General features: G+C 39.9%; 1 protein-coding gene across 3 annotated transcripts in view; it reads right to left on the reverse strand.

Moving 5' to 3' along the window:
• The window catches only part of LOC112145296 (low-density lipoprotein receptor-related protein 1), a 137,746-nt gene that overhangs the window by 43,243 nt on the left and 82,717 nt on the right, over nt 1–11,786 (reverse strand). For all 3 annotated transcript variants that reach the window (XM_036211862.1, XM_024270442.2, XM_024270443.2), the window contains exons 20-29: nt 11,464–11,631; nt 8,627–8,809; nt 8,356–8,553; nt 8,017–8,262; nt 6,799–6,996; nt 5,878–6,082; nt 5,634–5,798; nt 5,014–5,258; nt 3,828–3,959; nt 2,941–3,168 (exon numbers count right to left, since the gene is read on the reverse strand). In XM_036211862.1, the coding sequence (XP_036067755.1) occupies nt 2,941–3,168; nt 3,828–3,959; nt 5,014–5,258; nt 5,634–5,798; nt 5,878–6,082; nt 6,799–6,996; nt 8,017–8,262; nt 8,356–8,553; nt 8,627–8,809; nt 11,464–11,631 (1,968 nt within the window). The remainder of the gene's footprint in view (nt 1–2,940; nt 3,169–3,827; nt 3,960–5,013; nt 5,259–5,633; nt 5,799–5,877; nt 6,083–6,798; nt 6,997–8,016; nt 8,263–8,355; nt 8,554–8,626; nt 8,810–11,463; nt 11,632–11,786) is intronic.

Consider the following 11,786-nt stretch of genomic DNA (forward strand, 5'->3'; position numbering starts at 1 on the left):
AAACTGCTTAGCCAATAAGGGGAGGGGAAAGGGAGCAATGGGGGTTGGAAAGGGCAGGTATCGCCTGAAGACCATGGAATAACTTGTGATTTTATACTTTTACTGTAATTGAAATCAGTTTTGTTTTAACTAGTTTTCTTATCTGTAAAGTATCTTGAATTATTTTGCATAAAACAGCTAACAGTAAAACCTGCTTTCCCCAACACAGTTTTGACTCTTTTTAAGGACATAATTTTGCAAAAATCAAAAGTTAGATGGTTGATTTCTCCCTCTTCTAGCAGACCAAGGCTTTGTGGGTTCTCATCTGTTTAGATGTACTAAGAATCCTCATGTCTACTTTCTCAAAACCTTTATGTGACCACAACCCAAATGTATGAGTGAAAATTGCAGGTGAACCCAGTTTAAGACAGAAAAACGTTTTTTTTTCTCTCAGATAAATTGTTTGGATAGTACATTCTCTGAGAAAATTGACAAGAAATGAAAGTCCACATTTCATGTGGTGCCCTGTGGGTGACCGAGCACAACTAGCTTGTTAAGTAGTTATAAAGCGCTGAAGCAGAGCGGTGCATTAAACAGAACGTCTTTCTGCAGCATTTCAGTGGCAGGAATCGAGAAACTGGAACGCCAAACCTCTTTTAGAAGAGATATACTCCACTGACTGTGTTCACAAGTTATTTTACTGCTGCAAAGGACATAAAAACAAAAAATAAATTCATGAACCTCAGAAAGCATTTCTATTTAAGTATCATCTCTGCCACAAAACTTATAAGAGTTCACAAGTTTCTTCAAATCGTGCTGGGTTACAGCTTCATGCACTCGTATAAATATTTCCTAAGATATATTACATTTAGTCGATGGCAAAAAAAAGCTTTATATAAAGTTTTGCATAATTTTTTTTTTAAGTGAAAAATAAAATATCAGCCTCTTCTCTTTTGCTCTTTTGCTGCATTTTGACATTAAATGTGGGAAATCTCAAAAAACAAGTTCATAATCTGCAGCATTTGAATCTGAAAGAGGACAGATCAGATATTCTGTCATGCTGTCCCCTCACATTTCAACTAAGAATTATAGTTTTAAGAAATCAATTTTAAGTTGAAAATTCTCTGAAAGCGGAAATGATCTAATATTTTTCCCATTTTGTTGGAATCTGTTGAAGAACAATCCACATTGATTAGAGATTGGGGATATTTTTACAATGTTTTGTCTTTAATTTGTTGCAAGGAAAGCTAAATTGAAAAAAATAATAAAATGTTTAAGATGTAAAGGATAACTAAGTTCCAACTTTTATGAGCATTTTATTATGAATCAACTCATAAAATGTAGAGAAACAACAAATGCACTTTGGTCTGCTTATGCAATGTGGTTTTCTGCAGCCTGGTTAGATTAAAAGGAGATTAATGTCAACTAGTCCGTTTTCTTTTTGTTATGTTTTGTGTTTTCATATGAAAACTACATTTCTCACAAAAACAGGAAACTGAAATGTTTTTATTTCCTTTCCTTAGTAAACAGTGGCTCACACCAGTGTTTCCCTCTAAAGGTCGGTTTATACTTCACAGCAATGAGCCATCGCATCAATCGTATCCACAAACATACAAATGTAGGCTGCTTTTGATTGGGACTTTCTGCGATAACAGTGATGAACTTTTGAGAGGCGTTTATACTTTTCAAGCAATGGATCTGTCTCCAGTGCTTATTTTTAACATGAATTGTCATCCTGCTCATACACTTGCGGCATCTGTGAGTGCCCAGGTAAACGATGAGGCAGAGGAGGAAGTGGTGCGTTCGTCCACTAAACAGAAGCAGGAAATACAAAGCCAGAAAATAGAAAAAAAAAAATGGAGCGAATGGCCTTCTCTAGTGCTGCAAGATGTGAGATATACAACATTTACAAGTAACTTGTTGTATTTTCTTTCTAGTTTTCCGCTCTCTCTGCCTCTCTCCAGGTGTAAAATAGACCCTTTTCACATGACGTCACACAACAGAGCGAGTGTAACTGTTGTGTTATTTTCTGATGTAGCTCCTCTTTGCTGTTGCTCATAACCGTGTCTGATCCCTGCAGGAATAAAAAGGTGAACAAGGATAAAAATTATTTGAAACCGTCAAAAAAATATTTCTATTAAAAGCATTCCTATTTTGACAATTACCCCTTAAAATACCCAGAAAAACAACAAATACGTGGGTGCAGTTAAAACACATGCGACCAACATGCAGCAATGTGCAGCTTGGCTGCATCTATTGCATGTTGTTAACATGAATTTGCATCAGTTTTGTGCTTGATTGCACTTAAAACACATGTGAATTACATCAAGCAAAATAGAACTTGTCAGAATAATTTCTGCTCAAATGAAAGGTAAATATTTTTAATAGAACCTCAAATATTGGGGGATTTTTCAATTTTGTAATTAGATTTGTGAACTAAATAAAAATACAGTTTGACAGGGCATTCATACAATAAATATTGAACATTTTTCTGTTAAAATTGGTTATCTTTTATTATTTATGTAAAATTGTGTTAAACAGCGTTTAGCTGTCAGCTTTGTCGTTCTAAACCCGAACTCCGGAAGTGCCTATTCGCATTTCCAGCCCTTTCGCCATTTTGTCTTACGTCACCGTTTAAAGGGTCTATTCCAGTCGTGGATGACGTCACCACCAGGTGTCACATTCAGCACCAGCTGGCTGTACGACCACTATGACGCGAACAAATCGCTTGGAAGCATAAAGCACCCCTAAGAAATCAGATGGAGGAATAGACGGTGAGCGTAAAAGTTATTTCTTTTTTTTTGGTCTTTCAGGAGTTTAGTGAATGTTGAACTCCACAAAGGCAGGCTCTAGTAGAATTGTATTTTTAGTCTACATATTCTTTAATAAACAAAATCATAACCTAAACATAATGACAAAAGCATAATATTGTCATGAAGCCCTCATGAAGCGACTCCTTACCAGCAGAGACCACGGTCTCGACTCCAGTGCCGTTGATGAACGCTCTCTTGATGGTCTGAGTCCGGACGTCTGACCAGTAGATTCGATGCTCGAGGGCATCATAATCCACCACGGTCACGTTGTCGATGTCTGGGACGGTGAAGGAGATGATGTAGTTGTAGTATGGGTTGTCGATGTCCACTCCTCTGATCTCTATCTGGCGGGCGTACAGCAAAAACTGCCGCGACTCTGTCGAGGAGAGCAGACACGCATCCATCAGCCCGCCGTGGATAATCGAGTGTTAAATGCAACCAGGAGTCAAAAATGGACCTCAGGAGAACGCATTAATGCCAGATTTAAAGATAAATGGCTGCTGCATGGATGAGTGCTTCTGCACATTATTTCTGCCACTTGAGCAACCAAGTTAATGCAATTGCATCTATGACTCAAATGAGTGCGTCTGGCCCTCTAACTCAATAGTGCAGCCATGGCGGCAAGTGTGAATTCAATCAGTACGGCTTCATTACAGCCTCAGCAGTCAGCAATACTTAAACTGTGCAGTTTGAATGATGGAAAGAGGAAAGGTGAAGAGAAATGGAGAGGGGACCGAGCCGCTTCAGCCGGCCCAGACTAACTGATGGGCGAGGGGGGTTAGGGCTAATGTCTGCATCAGCCGCGCTTCCATTACCCCTGAAGAAGAAGAGACTGCTGCCTGGAATACTGAATTCACACGCTGAATAAACAGGCTTTCACTTAGCGCACCTCTCAGCTGACACAACAAAAGCTCTTAAAGTGAGCAAGAGTGTGCATTCTTCAGAGGAGCACACATGTGCAGCCCTAAACCAAAGCTTTGCACAGCAGGCGCGCCCAGACAACACAAAAAAGAAAAAAAATCCTCGATCTCTCACCGTAACAAGTGCGTTTGTCTGGTCCAAGCTTCATGAGGTGGGGACAGGCGCACGAGAACGTCTGGTTGTAGTTGATGAGACACAGGTGAGAGCACAGCTCCTTGCCGTCTTTAGGAGCACACGGATTTGGAGCTGCAGGAGGGTGAGGAGGACGGAGAATTCAGTCAGATGGTAGAAGCGCTCGAGAAACGAATCAAAGATAAACAGCAGATAAAAGCAGCGAAGAGTCTCCAGACCTCAGTCCTATAGAAAGCCTATTACTAAGTCAGTTTCAGTTTCATTGTTTAAATAATTATTAGGATGACAGGCGGCCAACTTCTTTTTATGTAGGCTAATCTACAAAGACACCAAAATCCTCCATGGTATGTTTTTTTGTACATCTGAGATCAAAGTTTCAAACAAATCGAGGACGGGCATTCCTCTGATTGACAGAAACCATCAAATCCATATTTTTCAAAGTCAAGGCCTAGGGGCCGCCAGGTAAATTTATCCGGCCCTCCGAATCATTTTATTTTACTGTTATTAATGGCCTGATGTTATTTTGCGCCTATTTCTAATTTTGACGAAATATATTTATACTAAGAGAGTAAAATATTCCTTAAATAAAAGTTATTTAAGGTTTAAGTTGATTTATTCTGGAATAATATTCCTGACTGTTTTTATTCATAGTTATGTTAAAAAGTTATGTTTTTAAGCCATTAAAAGTTTAGTTTTAGTGTTTTCATTTAATGTTATTCTGTTCGGCCCGCGACCTAAGGTGTGGTTTGGCTTTGGCCCCCTGTGCTATGAGTTTGACACCCCTGATATAATCCTAAACTGCGTCACATGGAACATAGTGTGCTTTGTACATCATAAACGTAAAAAGTTTTTTAAAAAAAGTTTGCTTTTTTCCAAAACTGAGTGTAAAAAAATCGCTTTTTTTCAGATTTCATTGTTATCATCCCTGTCCCATAATGGACTAAAGGTTTTTGAAGAGTTTATGAATCTCTGATTTATCTGTGACTTCATAAAGTCCTGATCCCAGTGGTCTGTCTCTCATGTACAAACTAACATTTGTTTAAGTCAGGCTGTGAATCGCTGCCAGAACCACCAGGGTTAGAAATACGTTCAAATAATTAGCTAAAAGTGAAGAGTTTCTTTGTTGCTTTCCGTGCCATCCATCAGTGTTTGTGACTGCAGCTCTCACCCTCAGGCTGTCTGGATGGATGATAGACCTGCAGATCAAATGGTTGGGTGTTGGTTCTTTGGACCACAGTCACGTTGGCGCCGGTCCACTTGTTTGCTTTGGCCAGCGTGTTGGTCCTCCAGTCTGTCCAGTAAACCTCTCCCCCATACATGGTAACGGCAAAAGGATGCGACAGGTATTCATGGCCCCTCAGAACCTCGATCAGCCCAGAACCATCGTACTTGGCTGAATAAATGGCGTCAGATCTGAAAAGAAAAAAATTTTTTTGTTTGAATGTGTCCTTTAAGGCCATGTCACACCGCCAGTATTTACAATTTCTGGATATTGCATAGATAAAAATTGGTCATATGTGAAATAAAATAGAAAAAGTAAACTAAAACTAAATTCAAGTAAAGACCAGTTAGCCAAGACCCTTGATGGACATCTGCAAACATCGATAAATGACGAATGCAAGGATTACTTATGAACTAGAGAAGATGGAGCAAGACGAAGCATTCACACTATTAGGTATATCTTGCATGTATTACGAAAGACCGAAATTACATTTGTGAATATGCAGATATCACACATAGTGTGAGTTTAACACGGCCTTAAGGAGATGAGTTCCTCTCTTTTCTGACCTGGCATCAATCCACAGGATCCGCCGCTCCAGATAGTCCACAGTGAGTCCGTTTGGCCAGCCTCCATTGCCCGTCTCCTTGTGGATGGTCTTCCTGCCTTCCCCACTCATGGATGCAGCTTCAATTCTTGGCAGACTGGCATCCCAGTCAGTCCAGAAGAGGATTCTGCAGGAGGAATAAAACTCCCCATCAGTAACCTAAATGTCACCCAGACAAATACTGCTGTGTCATAGAATCTCCTTACCCGTCTCGAGGGTCCAGAGCAATGGCTCGAGGGTGCTCCACCTCCCCAGCCAGCAGCGTGGTTCTCATGGTGCCATCCAACTTGGCCACCTCGATCTGGTCCAGGTTGCTTTCCACCCAGTAGATGTTTCCTGCTATCCAGTCCACCGCCAGGCCCTCAGGTGTAGCCAGCCCGTACTGGATTACCACATCAAAGCTGGTTAAAGCTGGAGAAGGAGGAAGGCGTTAGTCAGTCTCTTTGTGAATGATCTATTAACCCGTCAAAATAAAAGAATCAAGTATCTCAACCCTTTCTACTTTTATCTCGTAGAATATATATATCAATTATTTTTTAATTAAAAAAAAAAACATTTATTTCCGTGGCGTTTTTGTTGAATTTTTTAGCTTGTGTTATTTAGAATTAGCCCCCTTGGGGGTTTTCTTTGCTAAGGTTTAGGATCGCACGGCGGCATCTGCTCGGCTTAAGTAACTTCAGACTGTGCAAAGACAAACACAGCATCCAAATCCAGTTCTTGTCATCCTCCTGTTTGGATGTCATGCTGGGAGATAAGATGAACACCAGAACGTACACACACAAAAAAAAAAAAAACAGTAGCAGAGCTTGGAGGGTAATGACATTACAATTACAGAGTGGGTCTTAAAAACTTAATTTGTGGTGTCAGAGCAAAACAGAGGCAGCTCCCAGCCTCTTTCAAACCCTCTAATTTCCCTCCGGCTCCCTAATCAGAGCGATGAGTAATTATTTAGGATGAGTCATCATCCTGTCCGGAGCAATGAAAACAAAACCCACGGGTTGTGGAAGTGTAAACAACAACATAAACATAAAAGTACTCAACAGCGGTACCGGCTTGTCGAACATGGTTTCATTACGCTAATCACCTGTGATCTTTCCATGCTCTGAATAAAGAATGAGCCCTCTCACCTCCGTTCTCAGACAGCTTCCCGCGGTAGATCTTGTCCTCCACCACGTCGGTCCAATAGAGGGCGCTCTGGCTGAGGTGGAAGTCCAGGGCGATGGTGTTTCTGAGGCCGGGGACCAAAACACTGAACTCTCCTTTGTTCAGGTCGATGCGGCGGATCTCATGGCGGTTTGAGAAGATGATAAAGGGTTTGAACGGATCTGTGAAAATCAAGAACAAATTTTCAATTTAGGATTAAAATGATCGTTCTAGCTTCCTATCTGGTGCTTTTCGCAAAAAACTAAAAACCCTAAAAAATGTGAAAGCTCATAAATGGATGATTAAAAGCCAGCAGAAAGACTCCATGTACCAGGGCTAGTAAAGAGGGGCTACTGTATGTTGAATGTGGCTTTAATCCGAGGTAATGAAAACACGGTGTAAATAAGACAGGAGTTATCTGTCCCTAACAGCCAGCCAGACAGGCGGCAGGATGAACGAGCAGCTGCTGCTCTGCGAGAGCCGGCTGAGAGCAGCAGCAGCATAAATTCATGTTTCCTCATCGGCTGCGTGCTGCAGAGTGATAAGTATAGTAGGTTTTATGCAGGCGATAAATTTAAAGCTGTTTTTAAAGTGACTGAGCAGTTTCTTTCTTCTGACAAGTTGCCCTTCTGATGACCTCGGCAGAAAGTATTTCACTTCATCTTTTGGCATTTAAGGTTTTTTGGAGAAATCCTAACGGCAGCTCCAAAAGTCTTTAAAAAATAAATCTTTCCACATTAAAACCACATTGCCTTCTTCACATTTTTTTTTATTTTCTGTGAAGCCAGTTTTGGCATCCTCCTCTTCACTTTATTTCTAAACCAAACAAAAACTATATTGACCAAACCACAATCAATGGCCTAAATGTTACACTTGCAAATCTTTCTTAACCTTTCTTTTTCTTCTTTTTGTCCACACTTTGCTTCAATTTCTACCTCATTTCAGGTTGTTGTTTGAAGGTTTATACATTTATACATAACTGTTTGATGAACATTGTGTTTTTTATGTTCCTGTGGCATTTTTAATTATATATATATATATATAAATAAATATTTCTTTATTCAAATCGTTTTTTTTTTTTCTTTAATTTTTTTTGGGCTGCATCAAGTGATTAAGCAGAAAAGCTGAGAGGAGACTGGAGTGGAAAACAGTGAAGGATTATGGGTAGGCTGAAGTTGTTGAAACATTTCAAAAACCCTCACCTGTGCTCTTGCAGTTTTCCATGTCAGGCTCCAGCTCCCAGCCTTCATAGCACGAGCATTTCACGCTGAACTTGTCCTGCTCGCAGCGTTGACTGCACTTCAGGTGTTTGGCGCAAAAACTCTGAATCTGACACGTCTTATTGTCAGAGCCCAACTCCATTCCCAGAGGACAGGAGCAGATCACGCCCTCGCCAGGCGCCACCGTGCAGTTATGGCTGCAGCCTCCGTTGTCCAGGGAGCAGAGGTCTGGGAAACGGGAATAAGAAGGTCGTGGTTAAGGATGCAGAGTTGTCCTTGCTGTTATGTGACGCCCGCCGTGTGGGAACTGTTGTTTCTCACCGCACAGTTTCTCATCAGAGCCATCTGGGCAGTCATCAGTGCCATCGCAAAGTTTCTCCGCAGGCAGGCAGATGGTGGAGTCGTTGGCGCACACGTGGTGGGAAAGCTTACACACCAGCGCCTCGCAGTTCTCCTCATCCGAGTTGTCCTCGCAGTCGCTGTCACCGTCACAAACCCAGGCTTTACTGATGCAGCGTGCTGTCGACAGACGGCAGGATTAGTCTGAAACACGCTACCTATGCACACCTGACGCGCCGCCTCCTCTCCTCACCAGAATCCTTGCAGCCGAACTTGACAGCGGGATCACACATGTGTGTGACTCCCTCGCAGTCCTTCTCGTCACTCATGTCCATGCAGTCACTGTCCCCATCACAGCGCCAACGCAGGGGGATGCACAGCCCGTCCATGAGGCACTGAAACTCGTCTGTGTGACAACCTCCAGGCGGGCGACTGTCTGTGGGGGGAGCAGAAAACCTGAAGAAGCATCTTTGGAACAAAATGCAGATGATGTCAAATGCAGCAAAGCAAGAGCAGACTTTAAAGCACAATCTCAACAAACGAACAGAAATGAAGCTAAACTGAATTATACAGTAAACTGATGCATGAAGGTCTTTAAAAATCAAGACTTTTATTTTAATCAGTGACATTTAATGGATCTCCCAGGATATATTCATTAAACAACAGCCAAACAGGAACAAACCAGCTATTATAGAGCAGATCGTCTGAATGGATGCAAACACGTGCTCCGTTTGGAGTGTTTACAGCACTTCTGGGAATGAAACAGTAAATGGACAAAAGCAGCAGAGAGATACAGCCCCCCACCTATGATAACAGCAGCGGCTGTCCTTCCCAAACAAGCTACAAATGAACTGAAACTGGGTTTTTCCTGTTTGGTTTTATAAGACCTGTACATCTCTGGTTCCCAACCTTTGTTTATTTGTTTCCCCTGTGAGATGGTTTGTTACAACAAGAGCACTCACTCTGTCTTTTTTTTTTGGCTAAATCTTCAAAAGTTATTTAATGTAAAAAAATTCAAACTACAACCTGTAGCACAATAAATTTTAAGTATTTATTTTTAAACAAAAATGAAAAAATATTTAAATATATATAATAAGTGTACAAGTAAACGTTAACAAGATAACAATGAAAGAAAAAGATGAGAATTTGCCTCTAATTTATCTTGATATTAAGATCCCAGTTATTACGCATTTAAATACAACAATAATGTACCTTTACATATCAAAAGAGGTAATCACTGTTCAAGAAACAACAAACATTAAATCAACACTTGATTGTTTTGGAGTGAACGTGACGACAGCCTTTCTCCGGAGCCACATGTGGCTCTTTTACCCCTCCATCCTGGCTCTTTTATTAAAGAAAATTAAAAAAAGTTTCTAAATGTTAAAAAGTAACTGTAAAGTATAAAGTGAGAAAGTAATAAAGGGAAAAAAGTAAACTAACTCAAACTTTAATTTATTAACAAACAGATGGAGGACAGAGCGTATCACAAGTCTCACTACAACATTTTTTTCTCACATTTTTGTGCGTCCTGTTCTGTACTACACAAAAGAAATTAATGGATGTCAATAAGCACAACCAGTTTTAGGGCACATTAAGAAAATTTCTCTATTTTAAAAAAAAATTAAGTCATTTTAAGGGTGATTGAAGAATATGGCAGGGTTCACTTAATTAGCTCGGATATCATTTTGGTTTGTTAGATTCACATTTCTGGCAGAGATGCACTAAAAATAGTGAAAATAACTATTTTTATTTAATCACTGCTGACATCACAATTGCTACTACTACTTTTGCTGCATCGAGATGATCAGGTATGTCTTTTGAGATGACGGGGTGTCTTTTATTTTGAAAGGAACTTCCATCAAAATTGAGAAAAGGCTATTTTCTTTTTATGTTTGTTTTATTTGTGCAAAACCATAGCATAATTATAAATTAGTGTATTATTTTTTTAAGATGAAGGAAGACTGTGTGGCTAAAACTGAGTTTAAGTCAGTAAGAAATGAACTGGAATGGCTCTTTCAGAGTTGAAGGCTACAGACTCCTAATTTAGACAAAAATATCAGTGTTAATTATTGTAAATATTCGTTAAATATTTCTTTACATTTGCATTTATCTCTTCAGCAGAGGTTTGTCTAATTCAAAATAAAAAAAATACCAAAAGTGGAAATAAATTCAATTTTGAGTCACATTTTATGTATCATATACATATATATATATATATATATATATTTATATAATCAACTAAAAGCAGTTTTGTGAATAGTTTCCGGGAATTAACAGAAACTGCTGTTGTCCATGGTGCTGAAATGAACGAGCTGCCTTACCATTAGAAAAAAAACGAACTTAATAATTGTGTGATCAATTTGGCAAAAAGTTCTTATTTTATTTCTGGACAAATGACTAAACTTTGTTCTATGCGAATGAAAACATTCTAGAAGATACATGATTTATACAGCCAAATTTCAAACCGATGAACATTGAAGATGATTGCTCATCAGATTCTCTTTTGTAGTCATTTTGTTGTGTTTTCACTTCTGTGCATCATTGATGGCAAGATCTGGAGATACTTTAATGCTTGACTGTTTTAAAAAAATAATAATAACAGATGTAAATGTTGCTGATTCATTCTGCCTTAAAGGTTTCCATTAATTTGGCTGCTTTTTTTATTATGATATGAATATGCTGAGAGGAATCCAAATCAGCTGTTTTCTGACACCTTTTCTCTTGAAGTTGTTTGTTTCAGTAATTACTTAAAGTACACTGAAGCAACTTTTCCATATTGCTTAGATTGCTGCTTTTCTTCTCAGATCTGTTTAAATTCTGCCCATGAAGGTGGATTCTTGTCTTGTAAAAACTATTACTGAGGCACATCTTATCTCAGCTGCAGTCCACTGTGAAAGGTCATCCTGCGCAGTGTGCTACATTTAATTATGTTTGAGTAACTTGTCCTAATTTGAGAGCGGGACATTTTGCTCAGCATGAAGCCGAGCAGGCTCTTCAAAGGTGATTTTTTTCCCCGCTCTTGTGTTGAGATTGAAATGAGAAGCCGTCGTAACAAATCTCCCGGTATATTGCAAGTCTCACACCGACCTCGATTGGTGCAATTTGCATGGGTTTCGTCGCTGTAATCCCCACAGTCGTTATCTCCATCACAGGTCCAATAATCTGGGATGCAGCGGCCGCTGTTGCACTTGAACTGAGCGCTGGAGCAGGAGTGGCTGCAGCCCGCTTCGTCGCTGTTGTCGCCGCAGTCGTTATCTGGAAGACAAACACATTTGTTCCCTCACGATCGGCTCGAGCGGAGCAAAGATTTACGTTTATTTACAGAAGGAAGTGGTTTTTGATCAACTTCCCTATTAGCTCTTTGTCAGTGAAGACAAATGAGACACAGAATGACAGATGAGAGTTAAATT

This window comes from Oryzias melastigma, linkage group LG5 (assembly GCF_002922805.2).
Source record: "Oryzias melastigma strain HK-1 linkage group LG5, ASM292280v2, whole genome shotgun sequence".
Taxonomy (NCBI): Eukaryota; Metazoa; Chordata; class Actinopteri; order Beloniformes; family Adrianichthyidae; genus Oryzias; species Oryzias melastigma.